Here is a 22,017-nt window from a genome sequence, read left to right on the forward strand (position 1 = left end):
GCTAACGTGCGCGCCGCCGCCTGCGCGACTCGAGGCCGAGCGCGTTCCCGCAAGCCCTTAAAGGGACCCGAGTTCTTTTTGCTTCCTGGGATTCCTCCCCTGGCGGGTATGGAGGAAAACTTCTCAGCGACCGAAATAGCCACTGAGGTCCTGACTCAGGCGGTAGCTTCCCTAGTCGCACAGCCAGAGCTGGCACTCCGCCCCGGGATGAAGGGGGAAAAAAAAGAAGAACCGCTCTATCTGGAAGCCCGAGGGAGGCTAGGTGGGCATGGCGACCCCAGGCTGGCGCCTCAGGTTTTCCACCCGAAAGTGCGTTAGGAAAAGCTAGCTATCCGCTACAGGCCAACAGCAGTTTCCCAGGCAGTAGGGATGGGAAGAAGGACAATACTGGGTGGAGGTTGGTACTATTCAAAGATCTAGGTGATGTACCAGGTGAACGGGATGAGGCACTTGCATTTGCAAGCTTGGTGCCCACAAGCCCAGCCCTGGTCTGTGCCTCTGCCCGCCGTGGGACCTAACAGCCCCGAGGGAAGACGGTGCTTCTGGAAGATGTCCAAGCAGTCCACCCACTGTTGAACAGAGCCGTGACTCCAAAATGTTTAAGTGATAGCCGGGCGTGGTGGCGCACGCCTTTAGTCCCAGCACTCGGGAGGCAGAGGCAGGCGGATTTCTGAGTTCGAGGCCAGCCTGGTCTACAAAGTGAGTTCCAGGACAGCCAGGGCTACACAGAGAAACTGTCTCGAAAAACAAAAACAAACAAAAAAAAAGTTTAAGTGATGTTTGTTGTAGCACTATTACAAGAGCTTAAGTTATAGCCTAGCCAGGTAGCTATTCAACAGTAGAGGAATGGATGAAGAAAATGTAGTCTAGGCTGGGTGTGGTGGCACAAGCTTTTAGCTTCAGCCCTCGGAAGGCAGAGACAGGAGGATTTCTGTGAGTTATAGGCAAGTCTGGTCTACATAGTGAGTTTCAGGACAGCCAGGGGTATGTCGAGAAACTCTGTCTCAGAAAACCAAAAAAGTGTGAAATGTGTGTACATGAGTTTTTTGTTTTTCCGTCACAAAAGCGAAATTAAATTGTTTTCAGGAAAATGGATGCAACTGAGATATCGTATTAAACAAATTAGGCCAGTCCCAGAAAGACAAATACGTTTTCTCTCATTTGTGCTTTCCTTATTTTCCATAGATATATAAAGTATGTATTCCACAGAACATGAAAGTAAAAGTGACATTGTGTATGGGAGCAAAGGGACTAACAACCTGGCGTGGGGGAGGTGGGGGCATGGTGGGATGTGCAAAATATAAATCCTTCTATGAAAGTGGCCAGTTTTGTAAGTGTCAGTCTAATGAGACTGCAGTTGTGACTGGGGTCATTATGAAGGAGAGGTTAAAGAATTAGGAAGGGCTGTGGTAACCAGGAGTTTGCCCACTGATCTCAGAGCCATGGGAACCAGAGGGTTAAGGGCCAGGCACGGTGGCTCACACTTTTAATGCTAGAACCCCAGAGTCCTAGGCAGGCAGAGCTCTGTGAGTTCCAGGACAGTCAGGAATGTATAATGAGACCATGCCCCCCCACCCCTACCTCCAGTAGTCAGGCATGATCCGATAAACTGACTATCGCCTTTGCTGAGACAGCCGGCCAGTTAGAAAGCCACTGCGGGTGTGCCTCTACTTGTTCAGGAATGGGACAGGAGAAACTCTAAATATGGGTCCTAGCCCCAGGGAGAGAGTCTGGGGGACGAAGACTTTAACCCTGACTCCCAAATCTTGACTGCAAATTGCAAAGAGAGACAGACAGGCGCTTAGAAAACACTCATGTTTAATGACAGTCTCAGCTTTTTTTTTTTTTTTAGAAAAAGGCTTTATACACTGTATACACATTTACATGGCTTTAGAGAGTACCTGTGCTAGGAAGAGGGCCCCAGGAAGAAATGGCCTGGGGCAAGGCTGTGAGGTATGTGGGGCCTTTGAGGTTCAGAGTCTCTGGGAGGAAGCAGTGGCCTCCCTGGATGGCTGTGTACCTTTTGGCCTGAGTTTCAGGAAGCACTTGTCTGAATCACCTGCCAGAATATGATCAGTCCAATCTCTCTCCAGAACTGACTCACCAGGGAAGATGCTGGCCCAGTTGCTTAGCTGGGGCAGCATGGTACCCCGGGCATCTCATTACCAACACCACTACCAACAGGAACCTCATTACAGGAACAGAATGAAGACACCGTGACTCCTGAATTCCTGCGGGGGTTCTACTCTGAGGGACAGAGATGGAGACCTTGGGCAACCAGGTTGACCGTGGATTATTGGTAGCTGAAATATTGCCAGCCCAAAACCTCCCTTATTTTTAAGTAACACCAAAGCCTTTGCCTAGTCTGAGACAATTGTTGGCAGGTGACCATGACCAGCATGGTTCTCCCTGCAACCCACTCCCCTGAGGAGACATAGGCCCTGTGTGTCCCATACCTGGAGCCCAGAGCCACAGATATGGCCGTGGGCCTCTTACATGATCTAAGTGCCCTGGCAGGGCTCAGTAACCCTGAATGCATCCCAAGTGTGGTCAGCGGAAAGTGTTGGCAGGCTCTGCACAGTCAAAGAAGTCAGGACCCACAGGGCGAGGAAAGCCTTCTAGGACCTTCACCTTCACGGGGTCAAACTTCCAGTAGAGATGGCCACGGAGGAAGTAGGCATAGCCTGAAGGGAGAAGGAAGTCAGTCAGTGGATACCAACCTCTGCACAAGCCTAGGGGCAGACACCATGCAGGCCTGGGGCACTGGTGAATTCTTTGGGATCTGCCAAGCTAGGCATGGTAGCTTCGTATCTGTATTCCCTGGACTCAGAAGGTAGAGGCAAGAGGGTGAGGAGTTCAAGGGCATCCATGCCTACATAGTAAGTTTGAGGCTAGCCCAGACTACAAGAGACCCTACCTTCAAAATAAATAAGTTGCAGACTCCAGAGCTGACTTTACTACAACCTTCTCTCCCTCCACCTTTCTGTCTTTCCGCCAGGGTCTGGTCCAGTGGGTACTGGGAACCTCAGCTCACTTCCTACCTTTCAGGAAAGCGAATATTGATTGCTCCTGTTCCAAAGCTCCCCCTTATGTCCACACCACAGAAGACAATCCCAGAGATGGAGAGCTTGAGGCTACTCAAGGTAGTGCTCCCAGTGAGACCCGGGGTTGAGAGGCACAGAAGCAGAGGAGAATAACAAGCAGGAGGTTTCTCTGCACTTAGGACTAAGCCTGGTGGTTCAGTGGTTGGGAGCAGGGACTAGCAGGGACAGTGCCATTGTTCATCTGGTATGTTTAGTCACTTTCCTGCCCATTCCTCTTGCCCCTCTGACACTATGTTGGTAAGAGCTGTTAAGGTCAGGCATGGTGATGCCCTTCCATCCCAGGCAAATCTCTATGAGTTCAAGCCCAGCTTGGTCTACAAGGCAAGTCCCAGGTGAGCCCGGGATACGTAGTAAGACCATGCCTCAAACAAAAAGAACTCTGCAGGCCCAGCTTGGAGAGAGCTTGTGATGTCAGAAGGCTGTTCTGAGACCTACTTGAGACATGTAAGGAGTGTGGTACCATGCCTGAAGCATTGTCTACCCTTGGTAAGTCCTGGCTGTGGCCAAGGGACCTGGGCAAGTCCTTAGTCCTCTCTGGCCTTCCTTTTCATTTTTTTTTAAAAAGATTTTATTTACTTTATGTATATAAGTATACTGTAGATGTCTTCAGTCACACCAGAAGAGAGCATTGGGTCCCACTACAGATGGCCATGAGCTACCATGTGGTTGCTGGGATTTGAACTCAGGACCTCTGGAAGAGCAGTCAGTGCTCTTAAACTGCTGAGCCATCTCTCCAGCCCCTTCCATTTAATTTTTAATATGGGGCATAACACTGATTGGCCACCAGGACAAAGGATGTGTGGTGTTGAGCTGGGCCTTATGAAGTTAGGGGAGGGGGAGGCAGGATGACAGCCACTCACTCCCCACCAGCTACCTTACCCTCAACTCACCCTCAGAATCCTGGAAGGCAGCGTCGATCTCAGAAGGTACTCCTCGCCAGTCAGTGGCACGCCGGGGCACGGGATTGTCCACTCGCTGGGTTCTGGGGTGGAAACGCCAATAGTCTCCACCTTGGAAGAAGTAGATCTTGTTCTTCTCAGGACCCCAGACCAAGGCGGCGTGGACTGGGGACCCTTGCAGGCCCAGCTTGGAGAGTGGTGCAGGGCCTAGGACTGGCTTCTCACCGTCATATACCCAGTACTGAGCACCTGCCAGAGAGGAGATGCTGCCAGGAGCTGCCAAATCACCCCTGCCACCCCCAGTCTCTGTGGATCTGCTCGGCCACCGCCAGGGACTCTCCCTGCCTGTTTCTTTTGTCTGCAGAACATTGCTGGCCAGTAGTGCTTTCTCAGCAACCCTAGCCCAGAGGGATGTTAGAACTAGCTGGGATGAGCTGGGTTAAGGACAAAGATAAGCTTAGGTTCAGTAAACCCAAATTAAGATTATTCTGGTCGACAGAGGGGTGCCCATTGCAGATGTTTGCTGACTACCCCGGGGTCCCAGCCCCCGTAACCCATGTCCCTTTGGCTGCTTTGGAATTCATATACAGGGTTCCCATGCCTCACCTGAGTTTATGAAGTCCTGCCACCTGGAACGTTCTAGGTTGTCACCTCTGCCAGATGAGAGTTGAAATCACAGGCTCCAGGGTCGCTATGCCTAGATCAGTTTCCTGTTCTGCTCTTTCCAAGCTTCACTCAGTAAGTGAGTCATTCTGCCCCTGAGCCTGAGTCCTCATCTTTAAGCCCCACCCCACACAGAAGCGCGCAGCTGCAGTGTGCAAGACCTTCAGTGCTTCTCTGATCCCAAGAGCAGTCACCTCCAAGACTCTCAAGGAGCGAGCCCCAATCTCTCTTGGCTCTAAGTCCTCAGGGCACCGTGTCCCTGAGTCCTCTGTCACTATTCCTGCCTGACTTCCAATCCTCACTCACCTTGGAAGAACCAAATCTGGCCCTGGGCATCCTCAAAAGCTGCATCCACAGGGCTGGGCAGTCCTTGCCAGTGCCGAGAAGCCAGAGCAGGATACCCGGGCTGCAGTCGCCCACTGCGCAGCCTCCACACAAAGCCTGCCTTGAAGAAGAAGAGCTCGCCTCGGATGGTAGAAACCGCGTCAAAGGAAGTCTCACAGACATCTGGCGGGGTTTCCGGCTGCGGTGGGATAGAGGAGCCAGAATAGGGTACATACTGGAGCCATAAGTCCGGCAGAACTGCAGAGGGAACGGGTGGGGGTAGAGGGTCTCACCTCTGTCTTCCCACTCTCCCCCTTACCTCCAGTAGTGCAATCTCATTGGTATCTGTCCCAGCCTGGGAGCTCAAGGTTGGGGCAGGGGAGGTGGGGGTCAGCTGGGGCCGGCCATAGAGGTGCTGGATGCCCCTTCGGTCATCTGGGCTAAGGCTCAGAGGGTAGCGGAAGGTGTAGAAAGGGGACATGAGGGCCTTAGCTGCTGTGGTGTGTTGCAGCCCCAGAACATGGCCAAATTCATGAGCCGCCACTTGCAGCAGGTCCGTTCCTGGAAAGTGGGAGGGGGTGAGTTAGCGAATGCCACCGCTTGCCACCAGTAGCATGATTAATCTCTAGACCCCAGTTTAAGTGTTCCTTAGTTGCCACATCTGGAAGATGGGTCTACAACACACATACGCACATACCCTGGTTGTCCCCAATAGTCCAAGTTTCATCATAGTCAAAGTGGACATCCCCTTCTCGATGGGTCTTAGGGAAGAAGGCATGGGCCAAGATGCCCCCAGGCCCGTCAAATGGCAAGTTGTCCCCATGCCAGTACCTGGGGGGAGAGATGGGGTTGGGGGGAGAACACAGTTAGAGGCTGCTAACAACGGGGATGTCCCAGAAAGGTCCCAGGCCACGGGTTTCACCTGGCGAAGTCGATCATAATGTCAGCGCGTCCCTCGTGCACCTCGGTGAAAGTGAGTGGGGTCACCTCACTCCATACCTGGAGGGCCTCTGCCACCGTCTGCCGTACCTGCTCCCTTACAAGCTGCCATGGGAACCGGAGGATCCTAAGGGGAGGGGGAGGGGCCTGGGCATGGGGCAAGGAAGCCCCTGAGAACTGAGGAGTGAAGCTTCCCCTGGAGCTGAGTGTAGGGACACATGCAGGAGGATGTCTGTGAGTTTGAGGCCATTGGCTATTATGTGAGAAAACCTGTCTCACCACCTCCCCTCAAGAAAGAAATGTCACCTCTGGATGATCAGTGGGTGTGTGTACTTAGGGCTGGGGCCAGGTGAATCCTGGGCCTCAGGTCAGGGAGCTGTTTCTGGATGTGCCGGTTCACCTTTGTATGGGGTTAGGTCTGTTTAGAAATATACACTGAGTGGGAAGGCCACAAGGCCAGGGGGTCCCAAGATCTGACAGTACAACTCACTGTGAGGAACTCTGAGGCTAAGTTTCCGCTTCTTCACCACCTGCTTAGGGGCCTCCTATATCACCAGCAAGTAGTACACCATTACTTGTGTCCACCCACAAAAGGTCCACGTTGTTATGGTGGAGTTGAACAATCTACCAGAGTTGCGGCTTTGTCCTATTCACTAAGGGGCCCAGGCCCGGGCCTTCTAGGTCTCTATTAAAGCCTGGGTGAAATCTTTCCCCAGGCATGAACTGAGGCTCTTTTGGCTACAAGAGAACATAATCTGTCTGTGTGTGTGTTTCTAGACTCAGGTTCCAGGTTCATGGATGGCTGGGGGGAGGAGGGTCAGTGGGCATGCAGGTCTGTGTGCGGTGTGAATGCGGTCTTGGGCATCTCAGGATGAAGGTGTAAGGATAACATAGTGTTTCCCTGCCTTCTGGTCCCTACCTATAAGTGAGGTCTGTCTTCTCCCAGCGCCCTCCTGACAGGACGAAGCGCTTCTGTCGGTTCCGGGCATTCAGTACATCAGGCGGGTCGGGCACGCCACATCGTAGAGGCCTGGAGCTACCAGCGGGACTAGGGACCCAATGGGAGGTGGGGACGGATGTCAAGCTATTAGGCAGAGCTGCATGCAGGAGCCGAGGCCCTCTCTTCACAGGGTGGTGATGGTGACTCTCCTGGGCAAGGAAAAAACAAAAACAAAAACAAAAACAAAAAAAACAATGCAAAAGTCAGGTCAGACTTGAGATTCCCCAGGGCCTAAGGTTTGAGATGTAGCACAGCAGGCTTAGCCCAGCCCCCTCTGGATGGCTGGGCACATGGAGGAGTTGAAATATACGCTGGCACAGAGCTGGGTTCATCAGCCTGAGTGAGGTTGATTTCTGACCTCTGACTTTCCTGACCCTGTTCCAAGGCATCACGCTCTATCCTCCTCCTGCCCTGCTAGAGGGCCCTGGGCTGGCTGGCTGTCACCAGCTCCTGTTGATCTGGCTAAGGAGGTCTAGATGGGACCCATTGAGACTACAGGAACATTCGTTTAGGAAGCCTGACTGCATCTACCCAGGAAGCTTCAGCAGGCTTCGCCGGCATGGAGGGCGGCATGCAGCCTGGCCCTTGGCTTCCTTACCTAACAAATGGGGGTGAGACTCCCAATAAGTGTTCGCTATGAGAACCCGAGGTGATACGTGTTGAGCATTTAGCATGGGCCTTAGGCACCGAGTAACTAAGGTTTCTTTTATGGTGTACGTGGGATGCTGGTAATTGAATCCAGGGCACACTGCCCTTACACTCTACCACTGAGAGTCACCCTACCCATCTGAGGCCCCAGTTCTGAGACACTTTGCCCACACCCTGACAGATCTATGACCTGCCCCTTTAATGCAGGGAGGAGGGTAGGGACAGCCAGTTCCCACCCTGACAATATCTCAGGACCACAGATGGCAAACGCTTTCTCTCTTCTCCCTCGGGGGAAGTGATTCCAAGTCTCCTTTTTTTTTTGGGGGGGGGGAGGGGAGAGTTACAAAGCATCAGTTGCCTCCCAGGTAATTCGCATAGGTAATCTTTGAAACTACCTGGGGACCCCCGAAGTGTCACAGTGAAGAAGATGTGGACCAGGTTCTATATGACCAGCCACAGGGCCTGTCCAACCTGGTCCACAAGAGAGATAGAGTCCCCTTCCCAACTCTCTCAGGGGGAGTCAGCGACCCTCTCAAAGGATGGCAGGGTGCTGTCAGCCCTCAAAGGCCCAAAATCCAGCCCGTCAGCTTGGCCCCTCTTCTCTGCCACCCAGTAAAACTGGTAGAGCAGCCACAAGAGGGGAGAAAGGTAACGGACGTGAACAACCCTTCCCACCTCCACCATGGTCCCTTCAACATCCCTCCCCACCCCATGAGGCATTAAGGTCATGGCCAGTAGCTCTGAGTTTCTGAGAGCTGAATTCTATTCCATGGTGACCTGGACAGCAAGTCACTGTCTTCATAGGGCTTCAGCCTCTCCGTCTGACAGATGTCCATCCTGGGAGAAGAAGGAGCTGAGAGACTCCCTGTAGATCCTGCAGCAGCCCAGACCCAGGGCAGCTCCGTCCCAGACTCTACCCGCTTAGGCCCTCCACTGCCTCCCACACTTGGGAATCTCCTCTTCCCAAGTTCTCAGTCCTCCTGGGACTACTAGGATTTAACGAGGGAGACTGGTGAGCTCAGAGAACCCCTGGTCTCATCTGCAGCCGGTGAGAGTTTGGGGAACAGTCATCATTCTAAGTTTATCCTAAATCTCCAACATCCCAGAGCACGAATCAGAGTCCAGAGAGGTTAAAGACTCCCCACCCCACCCCACCCCCCTGGGATCACACAGCAAGCCAGACAAGAGCTGGGCTGGCCCTGGGGTTTACCGCCTCTCCTCAGAACTTACCCCGCTCCCCGCCAGCTTGGCTCATCTCCAAGATGCACATTCCTAAGCAGCATTTATGTTTCTAGTGCATTCCCTCTTTCTTAGCTAGCACCCTTCCTCTGGCCAGTCCTCCTAAGGGACCTGACTCACTCCGCCCCACCCTCTGGCCTAGAAGCTGCCAATCCGCAGCCTCAGACACACTCAAGGGACTCTTGGCTGACCCATTCTCCTGGCCTATCTCAGACCCTCAAGGTCAGTCCTAGGAGTGACTCCCAACCCAGACCATGGGAGGAAGGTAGTTAAGAAAGGAGCCCCAGACTAGGAAACCCTGGGGAAGACCAGGCGTCCCTTCCTGAACCTCAGTTTGCTTTTGGTCTAATGGGGATGAACCGGGTCAGTAGTAGGTATCTGTGAGAGGCAACGGAGCGGGAGAGGAAACAACCCTAACCATACACTCATCTGATACACAGACCACCCCTGTGCTTCTGCCTAAGTCCTGCCCACCCATCCCTACCAGCTCCAGAAGGGAGGGCAGCTTCCCCGGCTGCTAGGTGGTGGAGTTCACAAGCTGGGGGCTGGGATGAATAAATATTTACCGAGCTTTTTTGGCCCCGCTGATGGCAGTCTAGGGATAAAAGCCTTAGAGGTGACCAACCCTTTCTGCGCATCTATAGTGTGACAGATCCTCAGCTCAGATCCCACCCCAGGCTTGCCCCCAAACCCTGTACAGGCAAGCATCGGTGTGGCTTGCCTCGTTTTCATTCTAAATGCCCAACAGGAGGTACCGATGCTCTTTCCTGTTTTGTCCCCTTAGTATGAAGTCAGGGGAAGCGCAATTCCCGAAGGCATGAGTTCGATCGATCGGCGGCTTCTGTGGTGGGGGATGGGAGGTGGGGGAGGGAGGAGATTAACGACTGCGCTCCGCTCCGAGTTCTAGGACAGGGAACTCCATGTTTTGCTTGAGGAGGTCCTGATCCACGATACCCACTCCCCTTTCCAAACCCTTTCTCTTCCAGTATGCAGCAAAACTGGCAGATGGATCGGTATGGCTGGACCAGTCCTGGACCACACCTGCCTATCATACCATCCTCCCATCATTCCTGGAGCTGGCTGGCTGCCTCAGCTGGCTACTGAGGGCAGAGTACCCCGTGAGCATTGTAGATCTGTAGTGGTTCCGGCTCCAGCCCCAGCCCAGCTTAGACTCTACTCTGACAAGTGCCTCAGAGACCAGGCTGGAAGGATGTAGCCATTGGGACACACAGGCTGAGAACCCCTCAATCCCTCTTCTCCCCCTTTGCCTCTTTGCACCCCCTTTCCTTTCTCTTCTTCTTTGTGCTTTTGTTCCCCCGCAGTTTCGGTGCCCCCTTCTATTCTGACTGCCACCTGATGCTCGCACACACAGCCTCTCTCAGGTGCATTTTCTGTCGGCTACCAGGACTCCCAGACTTGCCTCCTGCAGGCTGAGGCACCTCACTCAACTTGGGCCCCATTTTCTCCTTCCTAGCTCCTCCTTTAGTCTCCATCCACCGTACACACCTTGCAGGGGCGCTTACTGGAACCACACACTCGGAGGCTGCCCCTTTTTGCTCCCCCCTCCCCCCAGACTTGCTTTGCTTCATTCCAGTGATGAAAAGAGGGGCCCTGGCATCCACTCCCTCTGCTACCTCTGTCAACACACACTTCAGCATCCCTAGCTGGGGGCTGGAGAAGCCGGTCCCCAAACTTGAGTTCAGCGCAGAGACGCGTCTCACCAGCTCCACTTGCACACTGCCAACCACGGGAAGCTCATTATAGCACGCTCAGAGAGACCCAGAAGGCACTTCGGGGACCGACTGCACTAGGATAGCTAGGGCGCTCGCTCGGTGGGTCAAGCTCAGCCAGTGGGCCCAGCCCGCGTGCCCAGCCCTCCCTCGGGGAGGAGTGGCGGGCACTCACCGGTGGCCTGGCCCGGGCCATCAGCGGCGACGGCAGGAGCAGCAGCAACAGGAGCAGCAGAGGCAGCGGGAGCAGGAGGGCGCGCGAAATCGCGCGGAGGAGACAGGCGGCCCGTGCCATCCGCCCCGGGGCTGCTGGGCCTGCTGGGCCAGGCCGGGCCGCCGCCCCTTATAGCATTCGCCCCGCCCCCGCCGGCGCCGGGACCGCACCCCCCACCGCCCCGCCTCCCCCTGCCTTTTGTTCTAAACTCAACTGGCCTGCAACAGCGATCTGGGTTAGGGAGGAGTGCCCGGAGGGGCTGGATCCCTAAGAACTGGTGAGAGCTCAATTCTGCTCTCTATCCCCACTTCTGAAGTCTCATCCTCCGCCAGGTCTCCCCACCGTGGCTTGACTTGTTTTAGCCCGTGGCAGGTGGTCGAATCCCAATCCAAACAGCCCTAGCTAACAGGAAAGTGGTACAATAGCTCTTGCAAGGAGCGGACTACTGAAATGTGACCTCGGGGGAAGTTGAGGCATACGGCGGAAGCTGGCCAGTCCCACACCTTAAAACAAAACAGAGAACAGGTCTGGAAAGATGGATCAGTGGTTAGGAGCACTTGTTGCTCCTGCAGAGAAACCCGGCTCCCGTTCCTAGCACCCACAGGGTGGCTATCTAGGATCTGATGCCTTCTTCGGACCTCCACTGACACTTAGCACACGTTGATGCAAATGTGCACACGTAACAACATCAGACCAGAGAGACAGTCAGCGAGGATCTTGGAGGGAGGGGCCAGATTTTTCTCTACAAGCAGGCAAATGGGTCAGATGGCTGGGAGGAAAGGGTCAGGGCTGTTTGAGTTGGACACTGGAATCTCGTTGTTCCCTGGCGGGGGGGGGGGCACACTAGCCAACAGGCCTTTCCTGACCAATCAGGCTCAGCCATCTGAGAATGGACAGAATCACATCTGAGAGGGAGGTCTACGTGCTGAAAACAGTTCAACTACTCTAATCTCTGCAGCGAGTGTCCAGCTGTACAGTGTCCCCTCTTGGATGACAACGGCTCTACAAGGCACTGCAGACCTCTTCCACCAGGTCTTCAGCTCTCTTCTGAGTTCTGGTGGGCCAGTAGGGCCCTGCGCTGCTGCAAACAAAGTAGGGGCAGAGAGTGCTAAGTTTTACTTGGCCATCTGCAATCTTTTAAAAAGCCTCACCTTTTAAAGGCCACCATTCCTTACCGTTGTCCCTCCTCCCTTCCTGCCCTCCCCATGCCTCTTTTCTTTCTTTCATGACAAAGTCTCTCTCTCTCTCTCTCTTAATGACAGAGTCTCCTATGTGTACATGTAGCCCAGGCAGGCCTCCAACTCAAGATTCCTGTCTTAGCCTATTCCGACTGATTTCAAGCATATATCATCATAGCCAGAATTTCCAGGTCTGGTTCGGCCTCACCTCAGCAATGTTGGTCATGGAATCATAAAGTGGATGAGGCACTCAGAATCCTCCCCCCCTCCCCCCCCCAAGAGTGGGTTTCTCTGTGTAGCCCTGGAAGTCCTGGGACTCTGTAGAGCAGGCTGGCCTTGAACTCAGAGATCTGCCTCTGTTAAAGGCCTGCACCACCATGTATAGCATTTAAAAAACAAACTCTTCATTGGATGCACGCCTTTAATTCTGACATTTGGGAGACAGAAGCAAATACATTTCTGTGAGTTTGAGGCCATTCTGCTCTACAGAGTGAGCCAGGCTATATGAAGATCCTGTCTCAACAAAAGAGCCCCCAAACCCTAAAACATGTATTTGTGCAACCTAAACAGCCTTCAGTGTGGCCAGGGATACAGGACCATTTTCTGAGGAACTTGTAGCTTATCAGCCAGACCCCACCCCCACCCCCATTACCCCGAATTACCACACCTAGTAGAGGATCCAGAAGGGTAAATTTATCCAAGTGGGCTAGCCACACAGACCCACATTGAAGCTGGAAGAATGTTACCATTTGCCCACTGGATATGAGGTAAACAGAAACCAAACAGACAAGCCAGTGGGTCTGCTCGAGCCTGCTGCCCGCCTTTTTTAAAGATTTATTTATTTATTTCACCTATGTGGGTACACTGTCGCTGTCTTCAGACACTCCAGAAGAGGGCATCAGATCCCATTACAGATGGTTGTGAGCCACCATGTGGTTGCTGGGAATTGAACTCAGGACCTCCGGAAGAGCAGTCAGTGCTCTTAACCTCTGAGCCATCTCTCCAGCCTGAGTCTGGCGATTTTTGATTTTTTAAGATAAGAGTGGCTAATCTCTTACCTACTCACCTCACCAGAAAGCGATTCCACTTCAGAAGAGTGCTGAAGTCTTAATGAAAGAGGCCTGCTACAGAGGCTGCTTAAAGAAACCAGGTTTGGGACACCTGAATGGGCAGTGCGTGGTCCTGAATAGTTTTGACCCCTGTTGCTGAGGCTTTTGAATTGTTCGTGCCAGGTGATCTCTGTTATCACAGTAAAATAAACACCGAAAGAAGAGGAGAAAAAACTCAAGGCCGCTCTGTGCCCGTTGTCCTCTGGCCAAAGGTTATTATTATTTGTTTTATTTTGTTTTGTGGGGGACAGTTCTATGGAACCCTGGAACTCTGTCCGTAGACCAGGCTGGCCTCGAACACACAGATGCACCTACCTATGCACCCCACCCCCCAAGTGCTGGGGTTACAGGTGTGTACTCTTTTAACCTTTTTTTCTTTCCAGAGGTTATGGTATGATCCCAGTCAAAGTCTCTGCGGAAAAGTCTGTGAAAACCGAGTTCCGGAGGACAGGGAAAGGCCTTTGGTGATCCTGGGATGGTTAGTTTCAAACTCTTGTCTTGTGATGGGACTCAGAGAACACAGCCTGGCCTGGAGTCTCCATTCGCTTCTCCGCTGGCGGTCTATGTGTCTCTTTCTTTCCTCCTGGGCTCTCGGCAAACCCCTATTGCATTGCTTGGGTTCTGCGATAATCCTAACAGAAAGACCTGCCCTGCCTGCCCCGTGCCCAAGCCCTGGGCTTTCCAAAGCTGACCGGTGTCCCCAGGACTCGCGCAGCTCCGCCCTGCATTGGGATGGCTCAGGAGCCCTAAATCCAGGAGGTTACTAGAAGGGCGAGCTTTGACCCCTCCTATTTAGGGGCGTGGTCTAGGGACCCCGCCCCCAGATCCCGCCCACTTCACCTGACTCTCGGGACGCTGCCGCATTAGTTGCCCCGCACTGAGCGGCTGCTACGGTCCGCGCTTCTTACTCAGCTCCAACTTGATCCCACCGCTGTCATGCCTCGGGGAAGCCGCAGTGCGGCTGCCAGGCCGGTCAGGTGAGAGAGAGAGACAGGGACCCCGTGGGGACGGGTGAGGGAAGCGTGGGTGCTCTCCCAAGGGCGTCCGCAGAATGACCTTGGAGTCTGCTGCGCCATGTTGGCTGGGGGTTGGGGGGGGGGAGGACGGGGACGCAGAAGCATGAGTCTAAGACGAGGGTCTCCCTGGTCCCTGGATTAGAGGGGCTTGTTGCGGGAGCATTAACCCTGTTTCTCTCCTCTTGCTTCCTGCAGCCGCCCAGCCCCGCCTCCTGCGCACCCACCACCCTCCGCGGCCGCCCCGGCACCTGCCGCTTCCGGCCAGCCGGGTCTTATGGCTCAGATGGCATCCACCGCCGCAGGCGTAGCCGTGGGCTCAGCTGTAGGGCATGTCATGGGTAGCGCCCTGACCAGTGCCTTCAGTGGGGGAAGTTCAGAGCCTGCCCAGCCTGCGGTCCAGCAGGTGAGCGGGAGGACTCAAGAGAAACGGAGGCAGGATTCACACATGGTTGCAAAAGGAGCTGCTTAAGAGTCCAGTGAGGAGTGACCCAATGTGTTCAGAGTTGCCTCAGGCCCAGGATTTCGAGGGTCCTAACCCTCATGGTCGTTAAATCTACTGACACCTACTAGATCTTTTTTTTTTTTTTTTTAAGATTTATTTATTAATTATATGTAAGTTCACTGTAGCTGTCTTCAGACACCCCAGAGGAGGGCATCAGATCTCATTACAGATGGTGTGAGCTACCACGTGGTTGCTGAGATTTGAACTCAGGACCTTCGGAGCAGTCGGTTTACCTAACCGCTGAGCCATCTCGCCAGCCCCCACTAGATCTTTTAAGAGGGAGACCACTCAAGATGGGTACAAAGACTTGTCCAAGGACACCTAACTCTAGCGGGAGCTGGGAGAGATGCAGTATTTCCCAAAGCCCTCGTTCTTACCAAAGCCCAGTGACCTATGCCCCAGAAGGGTGCTGCCACTCCCCACCAATCTTGAGCCCAATCCAAATGCTAGTTAGCAGTGTGAGTCCTGGGTCAGGAGAACCCGTGTGGCTCGAGCCAGGAAGGCACTGAAACTTGGGGTAGAGCTTACACTCTGAACACATGTAGTGAACAGCTTTTTCTAGAACCTTCTCTTCCCCCTCGTGCATTTGCCCAACATGTCCATTTTGTGTATCTGTTGAGCAGCCTTTACAGGGCCGCTGGTTCACCCTGTGCTGGGGATGCAGATGAGGTTAGACAGGGGCGGTCTAGCCCTGGGTCACTCAGCCTGCCTTGAACCATACTTGAAACATCCCTAGCTAGGGCTAGGGAGTCAGGAGAGACAGGAAGCCTCCAGCTTTGGCACTTAATTGTGGGTACCACCTTTGAGCTGACAGTTGCCTCTTTTGCTCTTCCCCAGGCCCCTGCCCGTCCTGCCTCTCACCCCCTGCAGATGGGGCCCTGCTCCTATGAGATCAAGCAGTTCCTGGACTGCTCCACCACTCAGAGCGACCTAACCCTGTGTGAGGGCTTCAGCGAGGCCCTCAAACAGTGCAAATACAACCACGGTGAGCAGTCGTTCTGGTGCATATGGGGGTTGGGGGTTGAGGACCCTCCAGTACCTGCGCAGGCCGGGCTGATCAGCGGTTTGTGCTGTGGTTCCCTCCACAGGTCTGAGCTCCCTGCCCTGAAGAGGCTGTGGGCTTGCTCATTGCCTAACCTCTCACCGACAGCTTGATGGAAAGGAGAGGATCCTTGTGAATGGGAGAAAGGAAGGACAATTCTCACCCCGCAGACTAACAGGCGACATAAACATTCGATTAAAGAGTTTACTTTAGACCACAGCCTGCTGTGTGCCCATTTCCTGCCCTGTCGGTTGGGGGGGGGGGATCAGGGGAGATGGGGGAACGGCTGTCTCATTAATGTGCTATACTTCATCTTTGTGGAAGTGGGAGAGAGGAGGTGGGGGTGGGGGATCTTGTTATATAACCCTGGGCTGAACTTGAACTTCTGGGCTGGGAGGAACACTGTTATCTGCATTGTGGATAGTCAAGGACACTCCGAAGTAGGGAGAGGGCAGAGGCATTTGCAAGTGGTCCCCTGGGACCTAAAACCTCAAGAGGAGCCTATTGTCTCTGCCCACAGGAACATCTGTGTCTTCTCTCTTCTTATTTTGTCCTTGGGTCCTTTTCTCTGCACTCAAATGGGGGGGGGGACACGACAGGGACTCTCACATCCTGTCTGTGACCTTTCCCTTCTTGCTGATGTAACTTTTTAGTAACGCCGCCAGATCCTGGAAGAGGAGCCCTACTGAATTGCTGTTTGCAGTTGATCATAAAGCTGAGGTCAGGGTCAGTCCCCTTGGATTCAAGTTCAGCTTGGCTGCGGTGTGCCGGCTCATAGGACCTGCTAGAATGGAAGCAGGCCCTTTAGACCACAGCTCAGATTGCTTCATCACAGATTGCTTTGTTCACTGGGTTCAGTCAACAACAATGCATTGAGCACCTACCGTGTGCTAGGCTGGAGAAACGTGGGCCAGCTTCCTAAACGCAGAGTATTTGTGCCCTTAGGATACTGATAGTCCAGCAATAGCATGGGGTTTATCTCTGGTTACAATGTGTACTCTCCTGGGTGTGTTGTGTGAAAGCTATACCCTGCCTCCCCCCCAGGCCCCCCAGCACAAATGTCCGTCTCTCAGTAAAGGACCTCCCTTTTGGATCTTCCTGGGTTCCCCTACCTTTTCTGTACCTGGCTCTGGCTCCAGTTAGCGGTTTTTAGATGATAGGGAGGTCGCCCTTCGAGACCTTGAAGTGGGGGGACCTTGTTCCCGGTGGCCACGTCGAATGCCCGTGCGTCTCCTCTGACCATTGCTTGTGGTTGGAAAGCCGGAGAGGCAGCACAGCTCCTCTGGAAGGCCCAGGAAATCCTGTCGTTGGCAGCTGCACAGATGTGTCCCCACCCAAACTTACCTTAATACACACCTGCTAACTCTGGATACTGGTCATCCAGGTTGTCCAGAAGCGACTCATAGCGAGTGGGGGTCCCATCTTTCCCGTCTACAGAGTACAGAGAGGACAAAGGGCCCTAGACCATCTGCAGGTACCCATAATACCCTTTGTTCTGTATCTGTTTCCGGGTCCAGGCTGGGGGTAAGGACAGGCATTGGATGGGGCAGGCGGTTGGGGACAGGGCCCAGCCAAAGCTGAGGCTAAACAGGATCTTAATTGGTCTGTGCCCTGCTGTCCCTCCCTTATAGTGAAACATACAAAAGGGTCTTGGGCCCCACTTACTAATGACCTGTACCAGGACATAGGTCCCTTGTTCCTGTATCAGGGAACAGGCCATGGACAGAGCCTGGGTGGTCTCCTCTTGTAACTTCACCAAGTGCCCGTCTTCAGCCAGGAGGGCAATGGTTACTGGGAAGACATGGACAGTCAGTATTCTGGCACGGAACCCCAAATCCTCCCCCGCCAGGCCCTCCTGGTCTTCTCACCTTCTGGGGGGACCCGAGCCTTCTGTTTCAGATGCACAGTGAAGTTCACCAGGCTGCACCAGGGGTTCACCAGCTCCCGGCAACCAGCTGAGGGAGCCGCAGAGATGAATGGGTAGCAGTGACAGCCATCTCCTCCAATTAAGAGGACTCACTCCACTCCCACACCCAGAGACTCTGGCCCTGCCTCTTGTCCTTTCCTCTTGAGAATAGCTTTCTCACCTACCCATCCCCCTCCCAGTCTCTATTCCCTCCTTCTGAGATCTCTAGGGAAGAGGGAGATGATATAACTCCTGAGTATGGCTCCTGAGTACCGTTCAGGGATGGGGGAACTCCGCTTACCTCCGAACATCACAGTGATAAACATCGCTGTAGAAGGAAGGAGACATATCATGGAGCTTTGAACCTCCTCCTCCTGCTGCTCCTTTTCCAGTCCCCACCCAGGAACTGTGCTTGTGTGTTTTGCTGCCTTAGGTGGGCTTGGCTCCTGGCTGTCTGGTCTGTCCCCCTCCTCACCTACTGGCTCAGCTAGTCCAAGACCACTGGCCTCTTCTTTCTTCTGCTGCTTTCTGGGTGGCAGTAGCTCCTTCAGCTTCCAGTGGTCTCCATGACACTGGGAGCTGCCAAGACATCTAGGCAGGAAATGCTTTTATCCTCAGTATCCTGGTAACTGGACCTACGGGGGCGGGCCTTCAAGTGGAGCTCTGGTCAGACCCATAGCCCAGGCTCCAGAGTGAATGAAGTCCCTAGGTGTGGTGGTTTGAATATGCTTGGCCCAGGGAGTGGCACTATTAGGAGGTGTGGCTTTGTTGGAGGAAGTGTGTCACTGTCAGGGTGGGCTTCCGAGACCCTCCTAGCCCTGTGAGAGGCAGTCTGCTCCTGGCTTCCTTTGGATGAAGGTGTAGAACTCTTCAGCTCCCTCTGTGCCATGCCTGCCTGGCTGCTGCCATGCTTCCTGCTATGATGATTATGGGCTGAACCTCTGAACCTGTAAGTCAGCCCCAATTAAATGTTGTCCTTTATAGGAGTTGCCTCAGCCATAGTGTCTGTTCACAGCAATGGAAACCCACTTAAGTCACTAGGAGACCACATTTCTTAGCAGGGAGAGACCTTTGGTAGGCTGCCATGATGTGGGCGTGTCCTCACCAATTATTACTGATGGCCCTACTAACAGTGGCCTCTTCCTGGGGGACTTTGTTTTGTTTCTCTCCAGCCTTCCAATTTCTTCTTTTGTTCTCGTTTCTTTTTGTCTTCTCTCATTATTCATGTTTATAGAGGTAGGATTTACATTCCCTTTGGAGTGTTTTTAAGTTAGAAACAATTAGTACTTGATTTTGTCCACAGGCCTGGGGGTTAGCCCCTCCTACCCCGTGGGTCCTGGGGATTTAACTCCTGAGCCATCGTTGGCACCATTTCCTACTGTTGACAGATCTGTAGCGACCCTATCCAGGACACAGAGCGTTTCCATCATCCCTTTTCCACTGGTGACTCTCAGAAGTTGTGAGAATAAAAATAACCCTTAACTGGCCCCAGGGGCGCACGCCTTAAATCCCAGCACTCAGGAGGCGAAGGCAGGCAGACCTCTGTGAGTTCGAAGCCAGTGTGGAATACAGAGGGAGTTCAAGGACAACCAGGACGACAGAGAAACCTTGTCTTAAAAAACAAACAATAACAAACCCAAACAAAGAAATAAAATAAAATAAAATATAAAAAATAGAAAGGAAGGGAGGGAGGGAGGGAGGCAGGGAGGAAGGAAGGAAGAGGGAGCTGGAGAGATGGCTCAGCAGTTAAGAGCACTGACTGTTCTTCAAATCCTAGCAACCACATGGTGGTTCACAACCATCTGTAAGGAGATCTGACGCCCTCTTCTGGTGTGTCTGAAGACAGTTACAATGTACTTACATACAACAATACATAATTTTTTTAATTAGATATTTTCTTTATTTACATTTCAAATGTTATCCCCTTTCCTAGTTTCCCCTCCGAAAACCCCCTATCCCCTTCCCCCTCCCCTGTTCCCAAACCACCCACTCCCGCTCCCTGGCCCAGGCATTCCCCTACACTGGGGCATAGAACCTTCACAGGACCTAGGGCCTTACCTCCCATTGATGGCCAATTAGGCCATCCTCTACTACATACTCAGCTGGAGCCATGAGTCCCGCCACGTGTACTCTTTGGTTGGTGGTTTAGTCCCAGGGAACTCTAGGGTTACTGGTTGGTTCATATTGTTGTTCCTTCTAGGGGACTGCAAACCCTTTCAGCTCCTTGGGTCCTTTCTCTAGTTCCTTCATTGGGGACCCTGTGCTCCATAATGGATGACTATGAGCACCCACTTCTATATTTGTCAGGCACTGGCAGAGCCTCTCAGGAGACAGCTATATCAGGCTTAATCTTGAAAGAAAGAAAGAAAGAAAGAAAGAAAGAAAGAAAGAAAGAAAGAAAGAAAGAAAGAAAGAAAGAAAAGAAAAGAGGAAAAGAAGAAAGAAAGAAAGGAAAAAAAGAAAAGAAAGAAAAGTCTTTAGACTCCGCCCTCCTACCCTAACTGACCTGGGAGGCTGTTGGTGGGGATTTTATACATGTGTGTCTAATGACAAGAGCTAACCACAAGACTGCCACAACCACATCTTTGCACAAAGGCCACCCCGACCTTACAGAAATGCTCCTGAGAAGCCATCCACCCAGCAACTGTGTGTTTAGTCTTGGACTTGGGCCACCCTTGTTATTGATCCTTGTAGTCAAGGATTATCGTTTCAAAAATACCTTGTGTAATCCGTTTCACCTCTGAAAACTTCCTCTTGCTTCAAGCCTCCTTGAACAGCCCCCAGTTTGCCACCTACTGCACACATACAGCATGTGGATCCCTCCGGCAGTGTTATCTCAGTCCCCAAAGTCCTCTTCATCTTTAGAGAATCTTTCTGCTCTTCAGGTTCATATGATCACCCCTCCTCCCTGGCATCCACAGCCGCTTCCTGCAGGTCTTTGCCAAGGCGTCCCGTGAGTGGACTCAGAGCATAGGACTCACGGGACCTATGCTCCGGGTTGTGGGTATCTGCAATCCCTTCCCTTTTATTGCTGAGGGGTGCTCTGTTGTCTGGGAGTTCAGGAGTTTGGTGACCCCATTCACTTGCTGCTGTTTGGGAATTTGGGGACATGACGGATAAAGTTAGCTCAGACTTCTGTCTGTGTGTCTTTGCGTGCTTGTGGGAGCAGTTTTCATCCCTTGGGAAAGTCACAGGAAGAACTGCAGGGTCGTCTGGTGTGAATGTGTGCTCAGCCTTTATAGGAAAGTGCTTGTGTATTTCCCGGTTGCATACTTGGTTCGTGTTGTCTTGTTTTCTGTCCTTGGTTGGCCCTGGGCCTCTTAGATCTATAGCTGGCCAGAAGTACCTACTTGTTATTTCTTGATACTAGTTAGTGTCCCTGCTATCCCCCTACCCCCAACACACACACACACACACACACACACACACACACACACACTTCTTTTGTATCCAGGGACTCACAGATACTAAGTGCTCTCTGCCACTGAGCTATAACCGCAGCTATCAGCAGTGCTGGCCTGCATTCACTGTCCTATATTTTCCCATCTCTCTTTCTCCTCCTTCCTTACAGACTCTTCTATGTCCTGTGTTCTCACGCTTAACTCCACCCTCCACTCCCTTTTGAGTCCACCTCTGTGGTTATTCCTTTCTCTGTTTTTTATTTGGTTCCTCAATAGGTAATTTCCTTTTCATAGGGTTGCCTCTCCTGTCTCTCTGGATGAGTAAGAAGGGCTCTGGGTCCTTCCTAGAGCTCCCCACTGACCCACTTTGTCCCTAGATAAACACTTCTTTTTTTGTTAGCCTTTCTATTTCCATCTGGAAAGAACAAAACAAAACAAAACAAAACCGGGAAATCCACGTCGAGACTCAGTGGGTGTTTGTGACTCTGATTACTTCAGCTTTCACAATCCTTTCTCGTTGTTACCGTTAATTGAGGCAGGGTTTTGTATGTAGCCCAGATGGTCCTGAGTCACGATGTTACAGAATTAATGCATCTCCCCAGTGAGGAACCGCCCCACTCGGAAATCAACGGCGGGTGGGGAAAACTCCTTAATACTAGAGCAGGATTGGTTCCAGCTTATGTAAAAAAGGGACCCAGTCTCCAACAGAAAGACCTCTTAACTTATATAGTTTCATGGCCCCAACATACACTTCAAGCAATTCTCATGTTTTACAGAGACTGAAATTCTAAGGTTTGGCTGTTGGACAAATGGAGAGATTCCGATGTAAAATTGTTGCCAGAGTGGTCACGAGACAGACCACAGCTGCTTTTCCTAGGCAGCTGGTAACCAGGGTCATTGTCCCTGGCTGGCAGAATTCCGCGCTTCCTGATAGGAGACACAGGTTTAACTGGGGGCACCAGCCAGGGTTGTCTTCTCTGACCTGCCGGCAGATGCATGCTCCTGGAGCTATTTTTTTTTTTTTTTTTTTAAGATTTATTTATTTATTATATGTAAGTACACTGTAGCTGTCTTCAGACACTCCAGAAGAGGGCGTCAGATCT

The 22,017-nt window shown here is 52.6% G+C and overlaps 3 protein-coding genes across 3 annotated transcripts; 1 reads left to right on the forward strand and 2 right to left on the reverse strand.

Moving 5' to 3' along the window:
• Positions 1-1,801: 1,801 nt before the first annotated feature.
• Positions 1,802-10,884, reverse strand: Mmp11 (matrix metallopeptidase 11). Its single transcript, XM_021205045.1, has 8 exons — positions 10,722-10,884; positions 6,849-7,078; positions 5,913-6,056; positions 5,688-5,821; positions 5,310-5,551; positions 4,973-5,189; positions 3,995-4,252; positions 1,802-2,684 (listed from the first exon to the last, which is right to left on the reverse strand). The coding sequence occupies exons 1-8, from the start codon at positions 10,839-10,841 to the stop codon at positions 2,551-2,553; spliced, it is 1,479 nt and encodes a 492-aa protein (XP_021060704.1). The 5' UTR covers positions 10,842-10,884; the 3' UTR covers positions 1,802-2,550.
• A 2,710-nt stretch (positions 10,885-13,594) lies between these two features.
• Chchd10 (coiled-coil-helix-coiled-coil-helix domain containing 10) lies at positions 13,595-15,826 on the forward strand. The gene is made up of 4 exons (XM_021205607.2): positions 13,595-14,024; positions 14,259-14,466; positions 15,403-15,550; positions 15,654-15,826. The coding sequence occupies exons 1-4, from the start codon at positions 13,984-13,986 to the stop codon at positions 15,671-15,673; spliced, it is 417 nt and encodes a 138-aa protein (XP_021061266.1). The 5' UTR covers positions 13,595-13,983; the 3' UTR covers positions 15,674-15,826.
• Positions 15,827-16,746: 920 nt separating this feature from the next.
• C9H22orf15 (chromosome 9 C22orf15 homolog) lies at positions 16,747-17,839 on the reverse strand. Its single transcript, XM_021204305.1, has 5 exons — positions 17,815-17,839; positions 17,476-17,562; positions 17,273-17,398; positions 16,964-17,038; positions 16,747-16,889 (listed from the first exon to the last, which is right to left on the reverse strand). Exons 1-5 carry the CDS (start codon positions 17,837-17,839, stop codon positions 16,747-16,749), a joined length of 456 nt encoding a protein of 151 aa, XP_021059964.1.
• Positions 17,840-22,017: the final 4,178 nt, after the last annotated feature.

Source organism: Mus pahari, chromosome 9 (assembly GCF_900095145.1).
Source record: "Mus pahari chromosome 9, PAHARI_EIJ_v1.1, whole genome shotgun sequence".
In the NCBI taxonomy this organism is placed as follows: domain Eukaryota; kingdom Metazoa; phylum Chordata; class Mammalia; order Rodentia; family Muridae; genus Mus; species Mus pahari.